The sequence below is a fragment of the Natrix helvetica genome, assembly GCF_964273705.1.
Source record: "Natrix helvetica genome assembly, chromosome: 16".
Classification (NCBI taxonomy): Eukaryota; Metazoa; Chordata; class Lepidosauria; order Squamata; family Natricidae; genus Natrix; species Natrix helvetica.
This window is the reverse complement of record NC_138563.1, coordinates 6,497,909-6,522,699: the sequence shown is the minus strand read 5'-3', so window position 1 is coordinate 6,522,699 and position 24,791 is coordinate 6,497,909. Positions and strand designations below refer to the sequence as shown.

The following is a 24,791-nucleotide window of genomic DNA, read 5'->3' as shown; positions in this document are numbered from 1 at the left end:
TCGGTGTCTTAGCCACTGAGCCACCACGTCCCTGAAATAAAGCATATTTATATGCATAAAACACACCTGTGTTTGTGGACAATTGCGTTGAAGGCCAGACCATCTCTCCAGCTTGTGGTAAAGTTATGGACATTCACATTTGGGTATCTGTAAAAAATCAGAAGAGATTATCATTAACCTCTCGACGAAGGCAGGGAGATCTTTTCCTTCCGGGGGCCACATCATTCATCAAAAAATTCTGAAGAGCATCATATAAGCCAGAAGTCATCATAGCAAATGTGAGTCCCAGATCCTCAGAATGAAATACAAATAAGTATTTTTGTTTTTGAAAAGTATATAAAAAGGTCATTTTTTAAAAAAAAAGGTCATGTGAAACCCAAAGATTTTACAGTTTTGACTGGAAAACTAGAAATGTCTGATAACCATTTATTTACCTATTTATGTGGATAGACAGATAGACAGACATTTACATCACATATGCATATATATCCATAGGTAACACCTGCATTATAACTGCAGCTTTCTAGTAATTCCTAAGGTTGAAGGCACATCCCAACAAATGTAAACCAGAAAACCTAAACTTAAGTTACTAATCTTTCTGTTTCGGAAGCACCAAGGTGCTTCCGTGGTTAAAAGGATTTGCCAGTGATTTTCCACTGTTGCCAGGGGGTGCCCAGTTGGCGGCTCCTTTCGCATTCCTGTGAAGGTGTTGACCGAAGTGGTTCTCATCTACCTACGCATGGTCACCGGCTTTCGAACTGATGGGTCAGCAAGAGCTGAAGCGAGTGACGGGAGCTCACGCTGTCCCACGACAACAATCGGGTCTCGAACACGAGCCCGCTGATCGTGAGCCCAGCATTCTAACCTCGTGAGTTACCGCACTCACACCTTAAGTTATATTTTACAGATTCATAAGTGGAGTCCTTTTAGCAGTCTTACTTGAGGTGGGATTTCTGGACTGTAATTTTCAGAATTCTTTAACTAGCCTGGCCATTGCTAAGAATTCTGGGAATGAAAGTCCACACCGGTTAAGAAAGATAGCTAATCGACAATCTTTTCTTTTTCTAAAAAAAAAAGCTCCAATACAAAGGTGCTTTAAAAAGTGCTTAGGGGTATTTCCCAGACCTTCTGGCCCACTTATCCTTTTCCTGATGCTGGATCCCCTTCCACCTTCTCTGGCTTAACAGATAACAGAGTTGGAAGGGATCTTAGAGGTCTTCTAGTCCAAATCCCTGCTCAGGCAGGATACCCTACACCACTATAGACAAATGGTTATCCAACATCTTCTTAAAAACGCTCAGTGTTGGAGCACCCACAACTCCTGGAGATAAGCTATTCCACTGATTAATTGTTCTCACTGTCAGGAAGTTTCTCCTTAATTCTAGGTTGCTTCTCTCCTTGATTAGTTTCCATCTGTTGCTTCTTGTCCTGGCTTCAGAAGAATAGGTTAATCTCCTTTTCTTTGTGGCAACCCATGAGATATTGGAACACTGCTATCATGCGGCCCTTAGTTCTTCTCTTCGTTAGACATACCTGATTCCAGCAACCGTTCTTCATATGTTTTAGCCCCCAGTCCCCTAATCCTCTTCGTTGCTCTTCTCTGCACTCTTTCCAGGGTCTCAACATCTTTTTTTAAATATTGTGGCGACCAAAACCGGATGCCGTATTCCAAGTGTGGTCTTACGAAGGCATTATAAAGTGATATTAACACTTCACCTGATCTTGATTCTCTCCCTCTGGCTAATGCAGCCTAGAATTGCATTGGCTTTTTCAGCAGCAGCAGCATACTGCTGGCTTCCTACAGCACTAATTCTTCATGGGATTAAAAAGCAAGAGAGGGGAATCCCAGTTAAGTGTTAGCCCAGAGGGGGACTCCCCTGAATGCATTGTCTTGTTTATCCTCTTACCCCGCTGTCTTCATCTGGCACCAAAGCAGGAGGGCATCTTTTGCTGACTTTTTCTCCTTGTTATCCTCCGTCTCCACACTGATGTCTTGAATCTACGAGAAAAGGTTGAAAAAGAGCCTCGGTTGATCAGAATCACTCCTCGTCAGTGTCAACGCATGTATCTTTTTTTCTTTTTCTTTTAAAGTAATAATGACGAAAACCTGCACTTATCCAGAAAAATGCCGGGCCAGGCAATAATGAAGAAAAACATCCTAAATCTGGCTTAACAAGTGCAAATCCTGAAAAGTTTGACAACACTGACGTTGCTTGTGTGATGTTTTGCATAATTTATTACAAAAGGAGGGCCAACTATGGTAAATCTCCTCCCTTAACAGAGAATTGCTTTAAAAAAATTCTTCTGCTGGGTTGGAAGGGACCTTAGGGGTCATCTAGTCCAACTACTTTCTAGGTGGCAAGTCACCCATAAGCTGACAACTTCCTCCTTGTAGTTGGAAACTTCTTCCTTGTAGTTTTAACACACTGGTTTTGTTCCCGCCCTCTGGAAAAACAGAAAATAAATCCACTCCCTCGGGTGCGCGACAATCCTTCGGGTATTTCAAAACGACTTCCCCTTAATCATTTATCCCGCAGGCTCAACACACCCTGGTCGTTTTAATCGTTCTTACGTCATGAGAACTAGGAACTTGATTTTGAAATGAAAGCAGAGCAGGGGCCTCCCTTTCAATCTTTTGGCTTCCACCCTGGCTGAATGAGGGAGGAACATTCCGGAACATACCTGGAAGCGGAGGATGATCGTCCAGATGAGGCCCAGCGTGAGTCGGTGGTTGCCGTCCACAATATCGTGGGAGCCCATGTTTTCCAGATGGACCCGCTGCTCCTTTAAGAACTGGAGGGCTTTGTCTACGTTCTCCAGGCAGTGGATCCGCATTCGGCCCTTGGTGGGCTTGGGCTGAGGAGAAGGAAAAGCAGGCTATAATTCCTTCTGAGCATAAGCAGAAGTATTCCTCTTATCTTGCTTATACTCATGGAACGGGCTCTTCAGGTGAAGTGTTTCTCAACCTCAGCCACTTTAAGATGGGTGGACTTCAACTCCCAGAATCCCCCAGTCAATGGGCTTTAAGGTGGGTGGACTTCAACTCCCAGAATCCCCCAGTCAACAGGCTTTAAGATGGGTGGACTTCAACTCCCAGAATCCCCCAGTCAACAGGCTTTAAGGTGGGCGGACTTCAACTCCCAGAATCCCCCAGTCAACAGGCTTTAAGGTGGGTGGACTTCAACTCCCAGAATCCCCCAGTCAACAGGCTTTAAGGTGGGTGGACTTCAACTCCCAGAATCCCCCAGTCAACAGGCTTTAAGGTGGGTGGACTTCAACTCCCAGAATTCCCTCATCAGAATGGCTGGCTGGGGAATTCTGGAAGTCCATATATCTGAAAGTGGATAAGGTTGAGAAAACAGCCTTAAGATATATAAACCGTGCCAGTCTGTTCCAGCAAACAAAGGCTAATGCATTCCCACAATGTGCATAAAAGAGGCTAATCAGTATTTAGCAATAGCACTTATATACCGCTTTACAGGACTTTACAGTCCTCTGTAAGCAGTTTACAAAGTCAGCATCTTGCCCCCAACAATCTAAGTCCTCATTTTATCAAACTCAGAAGGACAGAAGGCTGAGTCAACCTTGAGCCGGTCAGGATTGAACTCCTGACAGTGGACAGAGTTAGTCTGCAATGCTGCATTCTAACCAACAGGAGGGAGGGAGGGAGGGAGGGAGGGAGGGAGGGAGGGAGGGAAGGAAGGAAGGAAGGAAGGAAGGAAGGAAGGAAGGAAGGAAGGAAGGAAGGAAGGAAGGAAGGAAATAGCACGTAGACTTACATACCGCTTCATAGTGTTTTACAGCCTTCTCTAAGCGGTTTACAGAGTCAGCCTCTTGCCCCCAACAATCTGGGTCCTCATTTTACAGACCTCCGAAGGATGGAAGGCTGAGTCAACCTTGAGCTGGTCAGGATCGAACTCCTGACAGCGGACAGAGTTAGCCTGCAATGCTGCAATCTAACCTTTGCAGAAGACATTAATCTGAGCTATTACTCCCTGGCAAATCAAAACCGTTTGATCAGTTTACGACTCAATATACTGTGTGAATCCAGGAAACGAATCAGCCAGGGAGCCGTAGTGGTTTGCTGTCATGGTTTAAGGGACAAGGCTAGAAATCGAGAGGGGGTGAGTTCTAGTCCTGCCTTAGGCATGAAGTGAGCTGGGGGACCTAGGAAGAAAGCCTCTGAAAAACCTTGCCAAGAAAACTGCAGGGACTTCTCCAGGCAGTTTCTGAGCATCGGATAGGATTGAATTGGGGGGGGGGGGGAGGAGAGATCTTGCAGCCCCTGAAAAACTTAGGGTGGCACACGACTTGCATGAAGCATCCTCTTATAAAGGTTGGGGTGAGATGATATAATAATTGAGGGGCTGCCACAAAGAAGAGAGCTTTGGATTCTCCAGAGCACCTGAAGGCAGAACAAGAAACAATGGATGGAAACTAAGCAAAGGAGAGAAGCGACTTGGAATTAAGAAGAAATTTCCTGACAATGAGAACTGTTAGCAGGTGGAAGGACTTGTGGGCGCTCCATCAATGGAGGCTTCTAAGAAGAGATTGGGCAACCATTGGCCTGAAATGGTACAAGGTTTCCTGCGTAAGCAGCGGGTTGGACTAGAAGACCTCCGAGGCCCCTTCCAACTCTTGTTATTCTCTTATTACCTGACTTCTGACACAACCAGCAGCTAATTCATTATGCTTATTGCCTACTGCTGAAAGTCAGAAAGATGGAAGCTGCCCAGCGCCGGTTCCAAGTGGAGTGGCATATCATAAAATTATAAATCAGTAAACACAGCCCAGAACCTGGGGTGACAGCCATTCATTCACAAAAGAGGCGTGAGGATGCACTTTGCATATTGATGAAGACATAGGGCCTCGGCACGGGACAAGCTTAACTGGGTCAAGGAGGGGTTGGCGTGTTGTGCAAACAAAGCAAGAAGCCTAGATCGGTTTAATTCCAAAGGCGGCTTTCCTAGACATTTAGTCTCTGTGTGTTTCGCTCGTTTCCTGCTGTTAAAGTCCTCGGCTTGCGGCCACAAATGGGCCCAACATTTCTGTTGTGAAGTGAGACATTTCTTAAGTGAGCTTTGTGCCTCGGTTGTTAAGTGGATAGCAGCAGTGGATAAGTTAAGTCACACGGTTGTTAAGGGAACCTGGCTTCTCCATTGACTTGGCTTGTCAAAAGGTTGCCAAAGAGGTCATAAATACGAATCAGTTCACAAGCGTCTGAATTTTGGATCACACGATCGTAGGGATGCTGCAACGGTTGTAACCGTGAAAAACGGTCCTAAGTCCCTTTTTTTCCAGTGCCGTTGTAACTTTGAACGGTCACTAAATGAACTGTTGCAAGTCAAGGATTATCTGTACAGATAGTCCTCATTTTACAACAGTTTGCCTAGTGACCGTCTGAAGTTACAACGGCACTGAAAAAAAGTGATTTATAACCGTTTTGCACACTTACAACTGTTGCAGCTGGTGGTCACGTCATCAAAATTCAGACACTCGGTGACTGACTCATACTTACGACCATTGCTGTGTCCCAAGGCCACCTTTTGCGACCTTCTGACAAGCAAAGTCAATGGGGAAGCCAGACTCACTTAACTATGCTACTAGCTTAACAATTGCGGTGATTCACTAAACAAGTGTGGCAAGAAAGGTTTTAAAAGGGGGCAAAACTCACTTAACAACTGTCTCACTTATTAATAGAAATTTTGGGCTTAACTGTGGTCTTAAGTCTAGGAATGCCTGTAGAGAGGAGGACTATGGAGGTCTTCAAGAACAAATTGGACAGCCATTTGTCTGGAATGTAATAAAGACTCCTGCCTTGGGGTGTGTGGAGGGCTGGACTAGAAGACCTCCAAGATCCCTTCCAGCCTTAGGATTCTATGGTTTAGCAAACCCCCTGATTTTATCTACAATGAGACCACCACAGATGTTTGTTTGTTTCTTTATTATTTATTTATTAGTTTGTAATATAGCATAGAAAGAAAATACAAAAGTAAGTAGGGGAAATAGAGAAGGGAAAAGGGAAAGTGAGGGAAAGGAAAGATGGCATTGACTCCCTCTGGTGCAGTAGAATAAGGCATTAACATCAAACCTCAGCTTTTTTACTTTTACATAATTGTATTAACCAGCCACTTCTAATACAACAAATCTACCACATCAAAGTTTCATTTTTTTTCCACCTCAAGCACAAAGTCCAGAAGCGGTTTCCAAATAGAAATAGAAGTATTTGTATTTTGCTTTTTTCCTTGAGATTTTTTTCTTTCTCCTCCACACTCAGGTTAAGTAAGCGCCTGAGTCTGTTGGTCCTCTTGTTTGATCCATCCCCTACTTCCAACGCAGCCTTGCGACCGGGTTGCATAAGGCAGAAAGCCGGTTTAACTGGCAGCCAGACCGCCTTCCCATCTCTAGTCCAGACTGAGCTGTCGGAAGAGTTCGGTCTGCTTGCTACTGAGGGTTATTTTTTTAAAAAAAACAAACAAACAAAACAAAACCCCAGAGGGAGGGGTGGAATCAGACAACCCCTCCCAGCCCAAGAATTCCTTTTCCCTGCTTGCAAACCGCAGAGGAATGGAATGGAGCAGGAGGCGGATGGAAAGTTGGCAGTCCCCAAGCAGGTATGGGGAGTTGGGAAGAGAGGCGTGGGCTCGGACGAAAGGAATTGCACCGCATTCCACGAACGAGCTTGCGACATGAGAATGTCAAGGGAAGGAAATGATGAATTTCCTCCCCTGGAAGATCAATAGGAAAGAGAGTAACCGGTCCTTATCTTCTCTTTACCTATCAGCTTTGGACTTCCTTACCTGATCCAATAGTGGTGATGCCATGGAGGACTCAGAGGGTTATTCCACTACAGCTTCGGGTTCAATTTCTCCTCCCCCAAAAGCAGCAAATGAGATTAAATTCTAATCTAATCACAGATATTTCCTCTGTGCATCAAACGTGGTTTGCATGTGAAAAGAAGCCATATTTTGTTTAAGGAGTAAGCCATGCAAGGCTGGGTTTGCCCAACTTGTTGTTGTTAGTTGCGAAGTTGTGTCTGGCCCATCGCGACCCCATGGACAACGTTCCTACAGGCCTTCCCATCCTCTGGAGTCCATCTAAGCTCAGGCCGACTGCTTCGGTGACTCCATCCAGCCACCTCCTTCTCTGCCGTCCCCTTCTTCTTCTTTTGCCCTCCATCGTTCCCAGCATGAGGTTCTTCTCCAGGGAGTCCTCCTTCCTTCTCATTAGGTGGCCAAAGTCTTTGAGTTTCCTCTTCAGGATCTGGCCTTCTAAAGAGCAGCCGGGGTTGATCTCCTCTAGGACTGACCGGTTGGATGGCCTTGCAGTCCAAGGGACTCAATGCAGGAGTCTTCTCCAGCACCAGAGTTCAAAGGCCTCCATTCTTTGGCGCTCAACCTTCCTTGTGGTCCAACCTTCACAGCCATCCATTGCAACTGGGAAAACCATCGCCTTGAATAGACGCACGTTTGATTGGCAGGGTGATGTCTCTGCTTTTTAGGATGCTGTCTAGATTTGCCATAGCTTTCCTCCCCAGGAGCAAGTGTCTTTTAATTCCTTGGCTGCAGTCCCCATCTTGCCCAACTAGCTAAGCCGAAAACGGAACCAGGAAATGGCACCTTGGAGAGTTGAATGAATTCAGTTTTATGTCTCAAACCACTACAGCCAACAAAGCGCCAACACATGGGTAAAATTCATTCTCCTGTTGGGGTTCTTTCCCCAAGCCACCTGCCTACAAATCTGTACCTGTTTAGGAGTTTCCAAGGGGAGAATGAATCTGCAGGCATTCCTCAACTGACAACTGTCCATTTAACGAAAGTTTGAAGTTATGATGGCCTCGGGAAAAGTGATTGATGGTTGAAGTTATGACCAGTGTACCCCCCTCTAAGGTCTCACAATTGCAACTCACTCTGGCGCAATTGCGGTTTGCAACTTTCCACACTGGTTTCGGGCACACAAATGGGGAAGCCACATTCTCTTAACCACTATATGATTTGCTTAACGACCGTGGTAAAAAAGTGGTCATAAAATCAGGTCCGGTCACGTGGCAACTCATTTAAAGACTACATTGCTTGGCAATTGAAATTCCGTGGGGTAAAGGCAAGGGCCACCTCTACTTTGAAGCAATAGTGCCGAGCTTCCATTCATCCCTATCCTTCACAAGAATGGGGAGGGGAAGGCAATGGGGAGGGGGCTTCCACTACAGGGCACGGAGACTTTCAGATGCCACCACCCGGTGGCTGAGCTCACCCAAAATGACAAATCTGAAATCTAGGATAACAAATTGCAAGGCTTAATCAGGACACTTACGGGATCGATCTATGTTATCGATTCTCACTTTCCACTGAAATACAAAGCATTCAAATGGATTGGCTTGGTATAACGTTATGAAGTTACCTTGACACACACACACACAAAAAGCCAGCCAAGGTTAAAAGTAAGCTTTGCTGTATCATATGAATGCAGCTGCTAGGTTTTCACTGGATGCATTGCAAGTTGCCCCAGAGTTGACTCTAAGGCAAAATGGGCAGCATACAACTCTAAAATAGGTAGGTAAGTAGGTAGGTAGGCGGACTGTAGGTAGGAAGATAGAGATGGATAGAGAAATACAGACAGATGATGGATGGATGGATGGATGACAGACAGATATAGACAGAGAGATGGATAGACAGATTAGATAGATAGATAGATAGATAGATAGATAGATAGATAGATGGATGGATGGATGGATGGATGGATGGATGGATGGATGGATGGATAGATGATAGACAGACAGACAGAGAGATATAGGCAGAGAGATGGATAGACAGATATAGATGGATGGATGGATGGACAGATGATAGACAGACAGACAGAGAGATATAGGCAGAGAGATGGATAGACAGATATAGATGGATGGATGGATGGATGGATGGATGGACGGACGGACGGACGGACGGACAGACAGACAGACAGACAGACAGACAGACAGACAGATATAGGCAGAGAGATGGATAGATAGATATAGATGGATGGATGGATGGATGGATGGATGGATGGACAGATGATAGACAGACAGAGAGATATAGGCAGAGAGATGGATAGACAGATATGGATGCATGGATGGATGGATGGATGGATGGATGGATGGATGGATGGACAGATGATAGACAGACAGACAGAGAGATATAGGCAGAGAGATGGATAGACAGATATAGATGGATGGATGGATGGATGGACAGATGATAGACAGACAGACAGAGAGATATAGGCAGAGAGATGGATATACAGATATAGATGAATGGATGGATGGACAGATGATAGACAGACAGACAGAGAGATATAGGCAGAGAGATGGATAGACAGATATAGATGGATGGATGGATGGATGGATGGACAGATGATAGACAGACAGACAGAGAGATATAGGCAGAGAGATGGATAGACAGATATAGATGGATGGATGGATGGACAGATGATAGACAGACAGACAGAGAGATATAGGCAGAGAGATGGATAGACAGATATAGATGGATGGATGGATGGATGGATGGACAGATGATAGACAGACAGACAGAGAGATATAGGCAGAGAGATGGATAGACAGACACATACAGGCAGATAAATTGAGTGAGTGAGTGAGTGAGTTTGTAAATGTAATTTCTATATCTGGGAGGGAAACAGGAATGGCCTCGCCTAATGTTAGATGTAGCTCTTCCAATCATAGAATCATGGCTAGAAGGGACCTTAGAGGTCTTCTAGACCAATTCGTTGCCCAAGGCAAGAGTCTTCATATTATCCTGGACAAATGGTTGTCCAATCTTTTCTTGAAAACCTCCAGTCATGGCGTTAACCTCAAGCATTATAGTTACAAATTTAACCTCTATCACCGTCTATTACCAAGATTGGAGTGGTACAGTTCTACACTGACTGAAGACAAGTTGGAACAGAAATCCCAAGCCCTCGAGGAATTCGAATTCATAGTCATCCAGAAGGTAGATGACTTTTTATTTATTTATTTGTATCCCATATTTTTTATTATTTTTGCAAATAACTCAAGGCGGTGAACATATCCAACATACCTTCCTCCTCCTATTGTCCCCACAACAAAACCCTGTGATGAGATGGGTTGCGTTAAGAGAGAGTGATTGGCCCAAGTCACCCAGCCAGCTTTCAAGGTGGGACTAGAACTCTGAGTGTCCTGGCGATTGGCCCAATTGGCGGCCGTCATGCCTAAGGCGGGACTAGAACTCACATTCTCCTGGTGATTGGCCCCAAATCTCACAGCTGACTTTTGTGCCTAATGCAGGGCTAGAACTCACATTCTCCTGGTGATTGGCCCAAAGTCACCCAGCTGGTTTTCATGCCTAAGGCAGGACTAGAATTCACATTCTCCTGGTGATTGGCCCAAAGTCACCCAGCTGGTTTTTATGCTTAAGGCAGGACTAGAAGTCCTTGTCTCCTGTTTTCAAGCCTGGTCTAACTACTACTTCATCAGTCAGCAATTCAGGATGGTCATAAAGAGAGGAATTTTTTTTATAGATAGCTGGGAGTTCAAAGCCATCAGACAAAGTAATGGCCAGTGGCTTAAGATAAGGAGAAAGTTTCCTTGAAGTTAAGCTTGGCTCTTGTCTCATTTCAGAGGCACTCCCATTTAGTCCTCTTGACCATGGGGCCGAAGGGATTTGCTACGGCATTCTGGTTTTTTTCCATTTCCCAGTCTAGCTCAGAAGCCTTCAAAAAAAAAAAGATTCCCGCACATCAGTCATTGTTCTTCGTGCAGGTATAATAGAGACTTAGGACAGGTCAGAAACAGGAAAGAATTGAGGTCTTTGGAGCTATTTTGGGGGTTTTTTCTAAAAGCTGCCGTGAAACTGGTCCAAACAGGATTCCACGTAGGACCATTGCTGTGATTCACCAAAATTCTTGAAATGTTCTCACCCAAGGCGCCCGAAGGAATAATGGATAGAAACTGAACCAGGAGAGATTGAACCTGGCAATAAGGAGAAATTTCCTGGCAATGAGAACAATGAACCAGTGGAACTGCTTGCCACCAGAAGTTGTGGGTGCTCCATCACTAGAGGGTTTTAAGAAGAGATTGGACAGACATTTATCTGAAATAAGTCTAGTGAAGCTAGTCTAGGGAAGAGAAGGACCAGGGGAGACATGATAGCATCTTCCAATATTTGAGGGGCTTCCACAGAGAGGAGGGGGGTCAAGCTATTTTCCAAAGCCCCTGAAGGCCAGAGAAGGAACAATGGATGGAAACTAACCAAGGAGAGATTCAACTTGGAAATAAGGAGGAATTTCTTGACAGGGAGAACAATCAACCCATGGAGCACAAGTTGCCTTCAGAAGTTGTGGGAGCTTCATCCCTGGAAAAGACAGGACTGCCATCTGTCAGAAATGGTGTAGGGTCTCTTACATGGGCAGGGGGGGGTCAGACTAGATGATTTACAGGGTCCCTTCCAACTCTGTTAACCTGTTAAATGTTCTCACCCCAAAGGTCTCTCCTCCTTTCCATATTTTGTTTCTTTCCTAAGGTGTTTTGCACCTACTGCTTCACCTTTGGTTTAAGGCCTTCCTTAATTTTGCACAGCCCCTAGGAATTGATATGCACTTTGTACAGTAGTCCTCGACTTACGGCAGTTCATTTAGTGAACGTTCGAAGTTACAACAGCACTGAGAAAAGCGACTTACTAGTTTTTCACACTTACAACCACCGTACCATCCTTGTGATCAAAATTCCAACGCTTGGCCACTGACTCGTATCTATGACGGTTGCAGGGTCCCAAGGTCATGCCCTTCTGACAAGCAAAGACGGCGGGGAAATCAGATTCTTTCAGCAGCGGTGTGATTGACTGAACCACTGCAGTGATTCACTTCACAACGGTGGCAAGAAAAGTTGTAAACTGGGGCAAAACTCACTTAACAAATGTCTCAGCTAGCAACAGAAATGCTGGGCTCAATCGTAAGTTGAGGACTAACCTGTTCCCTGAAAATAAGACCTCCACGGATAATAAGCCCAATCGGACTTTTGAATGCATGTGTTAAAATAAGCCCTCCCCCCCCAAAATAAGCCCTCCCCTACAATATTTAAACGCATGCACAGCTGGTCCCAGCCATTTCCAAGGGAGGAAGATAGGGAACACCCCATATTCACCTGCCATCCATGTGGAATGCCCTCGCAGGGGCCGCTCCCACAAACCCTAGCTACTATGCTCCTTCTCTTAGTGGCGGCCGCAAAAAGAGTGGCAGGCGCAATGAAGCTAGGGATGGCAAGAGTGTGTCAGAAACAAAGGCAGAACTTCTGGTGCTCTCTGGATCAGCTGGGCCGAGACTAAGGGGCCTCCTGCACATCAAAAATAATAAGACCTCCCCAAAAATAAGGCCAAGCGCTTATTTCGGGGGAGGGGGGGGTCAAAAGAAAATAAGACCCTGTCTTATTTGGGGAAAACGTGGTACATGTATACATGTATCCAACAAGTATAAATACAAAAACAGATTTAATGTTAAGAAAATTAAAACTAAAAACGTGGTTTTAGAAAGATGGGAGTATTTTCTTTTGGACGAAGAGAGAGAGAACTATTTAAGTGCCTAGTACAGGATACGGGATGGTTATGTTTGAAAAGATCTATAATCAAATCAGGCCAACTGTTTCTGGTTTTAAGGATACTGGGTGTTGCCATCTCTCCCTTTAATGACTTCCTTTCTTCTTTCAATACCTTTCAGTGTTTTCCCGAGGCAACTCAAATCATTTAAATGGATGCTTTTTAAAAAAAAAAAATGTGCATATTTTTACAGGCACCCGTTTTAAGCACTGTACATAACTCCAAGCAATTAACAAATGAGTTCTCCTGGGGGGGGGGGGAAATCCCTATTAAATCTCTATAAACAAGAAGTTTTAGTTGAAAATGACTCAAATGAAGCACTGCGCAATGCCAACATGGGTAACCCTCAACTCACAATTGAAATCCAAATTTCCATTGCTGAGCAAGTTCAGTGAAGTGTGTCCAATCGGACAACCTTTTTCTGCCACGGTTGTTAAGTGAATTGCACAGCTGTTAAGTGAATCCGATTTCCATCATTGACTTTGCTTGCCGGAACCCCCACACCCCTCCACCCAGGATGCTGCAGCCATCATAAATACATACTGGTTACCAAGAAACTGAATTATGATCTCATGATCCTTGGGATGCTGTGATGGTCGTAGTTTGAGGACCAGTTGTAAGTCATATTTTTCAGTCCCATTATAACATCAAACAGTCGCTAAGCAAATAGTTATAAGCGGAGGACTTTCTGAATCGGGTTTCTCTAACACAGTGGTTCCCAAACCTCTTAGCACCAGGGACCAGTTTCATGGAAGGCAATTTTTCCACGGACCTGTGTGTGTGTGTGTGTGTGTCTTGTTTCGGTGTCAGAGTGCACAACTTAGATCCCTCACACGCAGTTTACAGTAGGGTTCACTTGCCTGTCGCTCGCTTGCAGCGATGTGGCCTGGTTCCTAACAGGCCACGGGACCCTTGCTCTAACATAACCTCTGACCCCAATGCCTGGAGGAAAAACCAGAAATATTCCAATCTCAGGGGAGAGACTTTGAGTCAGCAGGAATGAACAAAATCTCAGCCAACACCGGGAAATCAATGCCAACTGGTCAGTCTCAAATACCACCCTACCAACCAGGAATAACAGAATAACCGTTCTGGAGGTCTTCTAGTACATCCCCTGCATGAACAGGAGAACCTATACGCCCGTGATGGCGAACTTATGGCACGCGTCGCCAGCTGCTCTTCCGGGTTCCAGTGCAAAGACCAGCTGACCAGCAGGCGTGTACGCGCCAGAACCCAGAAGAGAGCAGCTGTCTGGAGCGCATACACGCAACAGAACCCGGAAGAGCAGCTGGCCGCTGCATGCATGGGTACCAGCCAGCTGCTCTCTTCTGGGTCCCAGTATGCACACTCCAGTTCTGCAGTGTGAACTGTAGTTCACACTCCAGTTTCGGGACTTGGTGCCAAAATAATAAACATTATTGCCCTATGCCATTCCAGACAAATGGCTGTCTGGTCTCTTCTTAAAAAGCTCCGGTGACAGGGCGCCTATCAGCCATTCCACTGGTTAAATGTCCTCGCTGTCAGGAAATTTCTCCTTCATTCCAGGTTGCTTCTCTCCTACTAGATTAGTTTCCATCCATTGCTTCTTGTCCTGCCCTCAGGTGCTTTGAAGAAGAGTTCCCCCCCCCCTCATTGTGGCAGCCCCTCAAATATTGGAACACTCCTATCATGTCTCCCCTGTTCCTTCTTTTCACTAGCCTTGGAGTCAACCCAGCCGGAGACGACGTTCTTGAAACCTGCGTAATTTTCTACAGGCTTCTAACATTTTTCCAGCCTGCTTCAGCATCTTCCTTTCCTTCGCCTCCCCCGCCACACCAGCCGAAAAATTCAGCCGCCAAGACGGAAGCACCTGCCAAGCTGCCAGGCAGGGTGTATGTAGGTTGCTGCCTGCCAACAGGGAAACTGGAAATTCTGCCTCGCTTGAGTTAGAACAGGCTGTTCCCCTCCCGGCTGCAGAGAGAGCCAAAGCTTGGCATTCTGGGAAACAGGTGTTCGACTTTCCCGGCTAGGTGGGTGGTAGCTGCGGCTGGCTTGGAGAAGAGGAAAGAGAGAGACGTGGCAAGAGATGAGAAAGACCACTTGGCTGGGCCAGCCTTTTCGAAGCCCGGCCTGATCTGGGCAGGCTGGACCTGCCCCTCCTAGAATTCCTAAGCAGCGTGGCGCTTTTGAAGCTGGGAAAGGGGTGCCCTCCCGCTCCATCCCGTTATTTTCTCAGCAAAGGGCAGTTTTGCCATGTTTTTGTCAGAAACCATCCAAGACAGTTTGCGACAGTTTGAGGTTCAAGCATAGGAGCCCTGATGTAGCAATGGTTAGAACGCAGTATTGCAGGCTAACTCTGCCCACTGTAAGCAGTTCGATACTAACCGGCTCAAGATTGACTCAGCCTTCCGTGGTGGGTAAAATGAGGAGCCTTATTGTTGGGGGGCAAACAATCTCTCTAAGGGGTTTATACAGTATGCCTCTTGCCCCCAACAGTCTGGGTCCACATTTTACCATCCTCGGAAGGATGGAGGGCCGAGTGAGAATCGAACTGCTGGCGGTGGGCTGAATTGGCCTGCAATACTGCATTTTTTTTAATTTTAAAAACTTTTATTAGATATGTTTCAACATTAAAAGGCAACATATAGTTCCAATCATTACGTTTCTGTATCAATGTCTCTCACATTAACATAGTTACTCACTATATAGATTGCTATACTGTGTATTATATATACAGTTAAATTATATCAATATTTGTATCAATATATATATATCAATATTACAGGCATATACACTTTTCTTTCTTTTTATATATCTCACATATTCTTTATGTATTAGCTTTACGTCTATCTTCCAACCAAATGTACCATATATTCCAGATTTTATAGAATTCCGATTCAGTACTGCATTCTTCTAATCACTGTGCCGCCACTATTAAAATGTTTTCACCAGATGAAAACAGGTTCCATGCTTGCTGATTTAAATACTTTTAACGACACACTGCATCCCTGAAAAATGTCCCCCTCCACTACACCAAAACGTTGGGAATTTTGTTTGTTAAATTTGCAGAGTTTTTAAAAAAAATCAATCTTGGGGAGGGGGCTGCTTTGGGCTTCCCCAACCTCCTCCACACTCACCAATTGCTCCCCTGAGAGTACTTCCAGGAGACGCAGCAGCATCCGTCCATCTCGTAGGTCGCTGTACAGATCGCTGATGCGGCAGGTGACCCTGGCCAGGTGAGAGTTGACCCATTTGGTGAACGTCTTCTTCTGTACCGCTTCTCGTTCATCTGCAAGAGAAAGCCAGGGTTTTAAGGAACAAGGGCCTCACAGCCACAATCTGAAGCTTCCCTGGAGCTGTCAGCAAGGAAGCGCGAGCTGTTCATAGTTTTCTGGAGCTGGGCCTAACTTCGATCTACAGCCATTGGCTAAGTGTTCTGACTGAGACTTCCCGAGAGCGTGAAACAAACTCCTTGTCCCGATAAAAACCCCTTTTATTAATTGACTGTGAATTCTGCTCATTCACATCCAGCAAAGACTTTTGAGGGAGGATTTACAGTCACAGACCTTCTCTGGCTTGGAGAGCTGCCAGGCTGATATCTGCAAAACTTGGCCAGGAGTCTCGGAGAGTCACGAACCAATTAAGTGAACTACTTGTCTCTCCTGCAAACTCCACTCCCCTTTGCTCCTCTTTTATTTCCTCTGGGAGGGGCCATTCATCGTCCACCTGTGGCCTTCCTCCCAAGTTGACCCCTGTTCTTTAGCTGTTCCCTTCATCTGGCAACTCTGTGCATGCGCATACTGGGAACAGGCTCCAGCTGTTCTTCTGCCTCACTGATGTCTGACTCTGAAGGCAGCTGTTAACTGACATATGACTCTGGCCCCTTCTCTGCCTCGGAAACAGAGCCCTCCTCAGAGCCTTCCCCAGACTCCAGGACTGGCCCATGTTCCTCCCCAACCTCCTCACTGTCCGAATCTGCCGCCAGTCCTGCTGGCCACTGGTGGGCCACAACACTATGGTCATATGTGAAAAATGGGCAAGTCACATTTTTAAGTGCTATTATAATGTCAAACAGGCAAACTATTTTAAGTTAAGGACTACCTGTACAATTAAACAAAGATGAGATGGAAAAGATGCTACCTTTTGCTCCCTTTAAATTAATAGCAGGCAACCAATCAATCAATCAACGCTTATATAAAGAGACAGTGTTGCTATTATTGCAAAAGAACTTTATTACAGTTAAAACCCATAACTCACAATTTCATAAAAACAAGGAGAAAAAAGAAGAAAAGAAAGAGGAAATTTAGTTGCAATCAAATTTAAATTAGGATTTGAAGCCCAAATAAGAACTGACATAAGTGGCAGCCACTGCTGAATTGGGATAAGAAAGGGGTTATCATTTATTTGTTTGTATTTAAAGGAGGGTTTTGGTTTTTTTTACAAATGCTTTGACAAGGAGATAGTAACATTCAGCCAGCAGCTGTTCAAAGGTAACAGGAGATGGCAAGGCAGGCAGCCCTTGTTTGAATTAAAGATTTTTTTTCTTAATTAAAATGGCTGCATTCTCTAATCATGGCATTTAATCATAATCATGTTAATCTCTTAATTTTTGTACTGCAAAATAGCTTCCTAACCCACTCAGGACTGCCATTTCTGTCTTTTACTGCTTCTATGCTGTGCTTTTTAAATTGCTGTTTTCGTTTTGAAAAGCTTAGCTGATAATTATAGAATGCTAAAATCCAAGGAGAAACTGTTTCCAGACAGGTGTGGTATGATCCAGAGGTGTTGTATTATGAACGCTACCTTTTAAATTAATAGCAGGAAACCAATCAATCAATGCTTATATAAAGAGTCAGTGTTATTATTATTGCAAAAGAACTTGGATTACAGTTAAAACCCATAACTCATAATTTCATAAAATCAAGGAGAAAAAAGAAGAAAAGAAAGAGGAAATTTAAATTAGGATTTGAAGCCCAAATAAGATCAGGTCTCTTACATCCAAATGGGATCAAAAATTATGATAAGCCCAAATAGGATCAAGTATCTTACAACCAAATGGGATCAAAAATACTTATGACCACACCTGGAAACCAGAACTGGAGTTTATTAACTCATTATTAAATTCAGCCACTTGGCAATTGACTCATATTTACGACGTTTGAAGAGTCTCAGTGTTGTGTGATTCCCCTTTTGGCAAAGTCAATGGGAGAGCCAGATTCACTTAACAACTAGGTGGCTAACTGAACAACTACAGGAACAGACTTAACAACTGTGGCAAGAGAGGTCGTAAATCAAGGCAAAACCACAAATTTCCCACTTAACAACATGAATTTTGGGCTCCATTGTGGGCGTAAGTTGAAGACTACCTGTGTACTCCTGGCGATTTGAATAGCACGCACACTGGCCAAATTGCTCGTTCGTTGGCAGGTTACTACGCAGGGGGATGCAAAAGCAAATATTAAAAACGGCCTTGCCCATTCACAGGGTACAGGACCATATGTCTCTGTTTACATGTTCCTTCCAGTTTCTCAGAAAGCATCCTTTGCTGGCACCTGGATAAAACGCAAATCGACCAGCATTAATGAGTGGGTTGGAAGGGAGATCATTGACAGGCAGAATGATTCAGCTGGCTGGGCAATCTCTTATTTCTTATCAAAGAAATCAGTGGCTAAGACGCTGAGCTTGTCGGTCAGAAAGGTCGGCAGTTTGGCAGCTTGAATCCCTAGCGCCGCATAACGGCGTGAGCTCCTGTTACTTGTCCCAGCTTCTGCCAACCTAGCAGTTCGAAAGCACGTAAAAAAATGCAAGTAGAAAAATAGAAGCCACCTTTGGTGGGAAGGGAACAGCGTTCTGTGCGCCTTCGGAGTTGAGTCATGTCGGCCACATGACCACAGAGACATCTTCGGACAGCGCTGGCTCTTCAGCTTTGAAACGGAGATGAGCATCGCCCCCTAGAGTCGGGAACGACTAGCACATATGTGCGAGGGGAACCTTTGCCTTTATCTTAGAGTTATTCCACATGTTAGGTGCCAGGTAATACTAGATCTCATTATCCCATCTAGCTAAAGTCTCGTCTAGCCAAACTGCTTTGATCTTAATTTTATTGCTCACAGCATAAACCGTAAATAAGACAATCTGCAGTTCAAACCACTACCTTGTGTTGAAATTTACAAAATGGCACTGGGTAAATCACTCTGCCCTCAGCTCCCCTCCCCCTCCTCCAATCTATGATATAGGGGGAAGAAGGTATCATTTTCTTGTTGAAATTCTTTCTCTTCCTAATGATTCATCCGTAATACAAAGAATGAGCTTTCAACACATGAAAGGGCTACATAGAAGCCAAACATTAATATTTACAAGACAAGTTGGCAACAGAGGGTTGCTAAAATAAACCTTCAATCAATCAGAATAGAGCTGGAAGGGACCTTGGAGGTCTTCTAGTCCAACCCACTGCTCAAGCAGGAGATTCTACTCCGGGGGTCTATACCATTTCAGACAAATCTTGTCCAATCTCTTTTTAGAAACCTCCAGTGTTGGAACATTTACAACTTCTAGAGGCAATCAGTTCCACTGGTCAATTGTCCTCACTGTCAGGAAATTCCTCCTTAGTTCTAGGTTGCTTCTCTCCTTGATTAGTTTCCACCCATTGCTTCTTGTCCTACCCTCAAGTGCTTTGGAGAATAGCTTGACCTCCCCACCCCCTTCTTCTTTGTGGTAGCCCTTCAAATATTGGAAGACTGCTATCATGTCACTCCTAATCCTTCTTTCCTCTACAACGGCCAAACTCAAATCCTGCCACCGTTCTTTGTATAGTTTAGTCTACAGGCCTCTAATCATCTTAGCTGCTCTTTGGGGCCCTTTTTCCAAAGTCTCGACATCTTTTTTGTAATGTGGGGACCAAAACTGGATGCCGCGTTCCCTCCCAACTCAAGGTATTTGATTACAGGTAGTCCTCGACTTACAACCGTTTAACGTAGTGACCGAAGCTACAAAGACACTGAAAAAAAGTGATCTACAACCAACCTTCGCCCTTATGACCATCGCAGTGTCCCTGGTTGCATCTGGTTCCAATTTGGGCAGGAGGTCACAAGTCATGGTCACGTGTCTCACTTAATGACCACGGCAAAAAAAAAGATGTAAAATCGGTTGCAGCCATGTGATGCCTCACTTAATGACCACACTGCTTAACAATGCATTTTCTGGTTACAACTGTGGCCGTAAGTTAAGGACTATCTGTATTTGCCTTCTTTCCCCCATAGCCCAAGATGAGCTGCTTTTGGAGTAGAGTAGAGTGGAGCAGAGCAGAGCAGAGTGGAATAGGAATAGGAATAGAATAGGAATAGAGCTGGAAGGGACGTTGGAGGTCTTCTAGTCCAGCCCCCTGTTCAAGCAGGAGAACCTATACCTGTGATGGCGAACCTATGGCACGCTTGCTCATAGTGGCACACTAAGCCCTCCCTGTGGGAGCGCACACCATCGCCAGCTGCTCGTCAGGCGCGCCGGCCTGCTGGTCTTCGTGGCCTAAAAATGGCCCCCCAAAACGGCCATTTTCCAGGCTGTTTTGGGGCCTTTTCCGGGCTGTTTTTGGGGGCCTTTTTCAGGGCCCGAAAAATAGCCCGAAAAACAGCCAAAAAACAAGCATGCATGCACTGAATCTCTCCTTGATCAGTTTCCATCCACTATTCCTTGTCTGGCCTTCAGGTGATTTAGAGAATAGCTTGACCCCCTTTCTCCTCTCTGTGGGAGCCCCTCAAATATTGGAAGATGCTCTCCTGTCTCCCCTGGTCCTTCTCTTCCCTAGACTAGCTTCCCTAGGCTTATTTCATAGCTTCCCTAGGCTTATTTCAGATACGTAGCTGTCCAATCTCTTCTTAAAAACCTCCAGCGATGGAAGCACCCACAACTTCTGGTGGCAAGCAGTTCCACTGGTTCACTGTTCTCGCTGTCAGGAAATTTTGTCCTTATTTCCAGGTTGAATCTCTCCTTGTTCGTTTTCTATCCATTTTTGCTTGGGAAATAGCTCTGGATTGAAAATCTATGCATAAAATGCAGGCTTTGTGCCTTTCTGCCTCCAGCTCCTGCCTCTGCCCAAAACCTATCGTGCGCATCCAAATGTGCAGGAAGAATCAAGAATCACGGTGGTGGGGCCGAGGGCTGAGCTCTTTGAGTCACCAGGACATGTCAGGACAGGGCTGGGCAGGGTGAAAAGCTCTGTCTCCATGTGCTTCGCAGAGAGAAGGGAAGAGAAAGGTCAACGCGCGCCATGACCTGGGCCTCACTGGCCCCGAGAAGCCAAATGGCCCTTCTGCTCAGCATCTTGCAGATTAGCCAGCTGTCTGGAAGAGAGAGGGAGGCCTGTCGGGAGGTGAGCGAGGTCGTGCCTCCTCCTCCTCTCTTCCAAAATACTCCCCATTCTTTAAAAATCCCTTTTAAAAAAAAGCCAACCATTTGATGAGCAAATTTTGGGCCCCCCAGGATTCACGGGTAAGCATTAGGTTAGGTTACAACAGGGTTTGGATGCTTCGGAAAGTGACAGAAACCAGGCTGGGTTTGATTCTATGGTCAGGTCATCCTTTCCAATCAGATGATAGCTTAGAATACAGAGTAACAGAGCTGGAAGGGACCTTGGAGGTCTTCTAGTCCAACCCCCTGCGCTCAAGCAGGAGACCCCTATACCATTCCGGACATATGGCTGTCGAATCTCTTCTTGAAAAGCTCCCGTGTTTCTTCGTTTTAGAAACAGGGACTCTGGTTGAGGATAGTTCCTGGGTTTTGCTAGCTCACCTATAAGGTTAACATGATGTGTGAACCTAGCTTTTATGTCAATTATGTAGCTGGCAGCCTTTTTTTTTCTATACTGGAAAAACTTGTTTGGAAAGGTGGCCAAATATTTTTTTTTCCCCCAACATAGAAATAAGTGGCTGGATCACGATTGGGATCAGCCGATGTGGGATGAAAAGGCTTAAATTTTACTTCTTATTCACTCCCACCCGGATCCTTTGGCTCTCGATGGCGTGCACGGACCGAAGCATGCACAAGTAAGTAATAAAGTGAATAAAAACGTCCTTCGCAGGAATTAAGATTTGCTTTTCTAATTCCTCGCAAGGTAACCAGCAGAGGAAATGAGAAAGGGCTGATTGTCTCTAAACTAACATGAATACGACTCATGCAAATATACTCGGTTCTAAAGCCAGTTTAATAAAACAGCCGTTGTGCTTATGTAGCATGGTACGCCCCATCAAATAAATAATATTACAACTGAGTAGTACAACCTGAATTACACAACAGGCTAGGCCACACAGGAGTTGCTCTCAACCCCTAAACGTCACACCCAAGCCCCTTTCAATTTGCTGTTTTGTCCAATTAAGAGGAATCCCACTACCGATCAGAATCTATTTATTCTAGCACAATTTTTTAAAAACAAAATTAGAAGTTTGGTTGCAAAATACAGGCAGTCCTCGACTTAACAACCGCAACCGAGCCCAAAATTTACATTGCTAAGCGAGACAATGAAGTGGGTTTTACCTTATTTTGCAACATTTCTTGCTCCGGTCATTAAGTGAATCGCCGCAGTTGTTAAGCTAGTCGCGCTTTTGTTACGTTAATCTGGCTCCCCTATTGAGTTGGCTGGTTGGAAAGTCACAGAAAAGGGATATACGTGACCCGGCAGCGGTCATAAATATGAGGCAAGGGTTTGAATTTTGATAACATGACCCCGGGGGTGCTGCAAAAGTTGTGAAAAACGGTCATTAAGTCGCCTTTTTCAGCACCGTTGCATGTTGAATAGTCACTAAGCAAAGTATTATAAACCGAGGAGTCTCTCTCTGTACAGTGAGATCTTCAAGGGAGATACTACCTGGCTGCACCTCCTCCCAGCCTCTCTACCTTTTTAACCTTGGGCACGTCCCGTGTTTACCCTCTGGCACAAAAGACACTAAATCCGATGGAAGATGTAGCAACGCGCTTAGAACGCAAAGCCCCAAACACTTTCCCCTTGTTCCCCTCCATCAGGAACCGAGCTCCGGACATAAAAAGAAAATGCTGAACTAGAATAGATCAGCAAATTGTATTCTATTCATCTGGAGCTTAACCAGAACTCTGGGGTCCTTTCCCATCAGGCAGCCGTGTCGGGGGAAGTCGGGGATTAGGCTCTGAATGGGAGCAGGCGCTGGTTCTTATTTTGTGCAGGTTTCCTATCTGCCAGAGGGCCACTGCCCTTTTTTTTCCCCTCCTCTGTGCGTGCGTGTGTGTGTGTGTGCAGTTCAATGACCTTCTGGTCTCGGTGCATGGATAAATGTGCCTGCCCCTCTGTGCCCAGGGAGAAGCCCGTGCTAAAACACCAGTCTCTACTTGCAGAAAGTGTAAAAACTCTCTCCGGCACACACACACACACACACACACACACACGCTCACAACCAAGCCCTATTTGTACATACAGAAAAGCAATCCATGTGTTAGAATTATCTACGGAGATTCTCAATCATCAGGGTTGTCCCCAAAGGTGCTTTTGCAAAAGGTAACTGGACTTCCTTTGTTGTTACCTTTTTTAAGTGGGGCAGACCATAAGGAAGGCTGAGCACCAAAGAATGGAGGCCTTTGAACTCTGGGGCTGGAGAAGGAGACTCCTGCATTGAGTCCCTTGGACTGCAAGGCCATCCAACCGGTCAGTCCTAGAGGAGATCAACCCTGGCTGCTCTTTAGAAGGCCGGATCCTGAAGAGGAAACTCAAAGACTTTGGCCACCTGATGAGAAGGAAGAAGGACTCCCTGGAGAAGAGCCTCATGCTGGGAAAGATGGAGGGCAAAAGAAGAAGAAGGGGACGGCAGAGAAGGAGGGGGCTGGATGGAGTCACCGAAGCAGTCGGCCTGAGCTTCAATGGACTCCAGAGGATGGGAGAGGACAGGAAGGCCTGGAGGAACGTGGTCCATGGGGTTGCGATGAGTCTGACATGACTTCGTAACTAACAATAACAACAGAATGGGATTGCTCCGTTCTAGGATGAGGCCTTGTGTGTCCCCCGTGTCCCCCCATTGCAGACAGACACTAAAATTTAGCTCCCCATTCCAGCACCCACCCAATCTTTTTTACGACACCCAGGGCAAAACTCCAAAGCAATACAACTCCCCTCCCCATTCCTGCCTACTCCCGAGACACCTTCATCCCCACCACCCTCTGCTTCGGAATCCCCTGGCATTTAATCCCCAACCTCCGTGAAACAACAGACAATAATATTGCAAAGGCATAAAAACCGCCTTTTCGCTTGCCATAAACTCCGCAGCTATTATCCGACCCCACCTCTCCCTTATCACAAAAAAGCATCTCGGTGGGAGGAAAGTTCACAGTTTAGGATCGGGGCTGGAGGGCGGGGGTGGGGGGTGGGGGGGGCAAGGGGTTTATTTTAAGAGGGCTGGCTTTTATCAATCTAACCCATAAAATACTTCCCAATCTCCTTTCCTGCAGGCTGTCAAACGTTTGAAAAGCCCTATCTTTATGCTGCCTCTTAATTAACTGGGGAAGAGACGCTGCTGACTTGGGCAAACCTCAGTCTTCCTTTTTTTGGAGAAGGCAAGGAAGCACCCAAGTAAGATAAATTTCTCCAGAGTGGCACCCAGATTTTAGACCAGGGGGATGTCCAAACTTGGGCAACTTTTAAGACTTGTGGAGTTCAACTCCCAGAATAATTCCTGGCTGGGGAATCTGGGAGTTGAAGCCCACAAGTCTTAAAAGTTTGGAGACCCTGGTTTTAGACAATATTCCTCTGAAAAACTAGGCGGGTGCCAGTTTTCCTGCATGAAAGGAAAGGTGAGTTTTTAAAGCGTGTTTTCTCCTGGGGTTGCTCTGAGTGCTGCTTTTCCAGTTCTTAAAGAGTCTTAAAAGCATTTTTTTTCCCTCCTATTAACATTCAAGGTCAGTTCAAGTGTCATCTCTGCAAACATTGAACGATCAGCTGGGAAAGGCAAGCACGAGGCTCAGTTTTAAACTGATTGGTTTTTTCCCAAAGGGACATGTTGGGACCCTGTAAGCCCATCAGCTACTCTAGTGGGACAATTCTAAAAGATGCTTAGATGAGGGGAATGGGAGGGGGAGAAGGGTGCTTGTGTGAATGAAGGCAGGAAAAGAGGAGGGTTTACGATGACCGTTCATCGCCACGCTGATTGCCACCGAGTCAGGGTTAACGTAAGGTACAGCCAACCTGGAAACTGGGATAGTGGCTGTGAGTCA

General features: G+C 45.5%; 1 protein-coding gene across 2 annotated transcripts in view; it reads right to left on the bottom strand.

Annotated features, from left to right (window-relative positions):
* Window positions 1-24,791, bottom strand: part of SPTBN2 (spectrin beta, non-erythrocytic 2) — a 78,916-nt gene that overhangs the window by 39,809 nt on the left and 14,316 nt on the right. For both annotated transcript variants that reach the window (XM_081968491.1, XM_081968490.1), the window contains 4 exons: window positions 15,707-15,858; window positions 2,683-2,856; window positions 1,908-1,999; window positions 67-147 (listed from right to left, as the gene is read on the bottom strand). In XM_081968491.1, coding sequence (XP_081824617.1) covers window positions 67-147; window positions 1,908-1,999; window positions 2,683-2,856; window positions 15,707-15,858 — 499 coding nt within the window. The remainder of the gene's footprint in view (window positions 1-66; window positions 148-1,907; window positions 2,000-2,682; window positions 2,857-15,706; window positions 15,859-24,791) is intronic.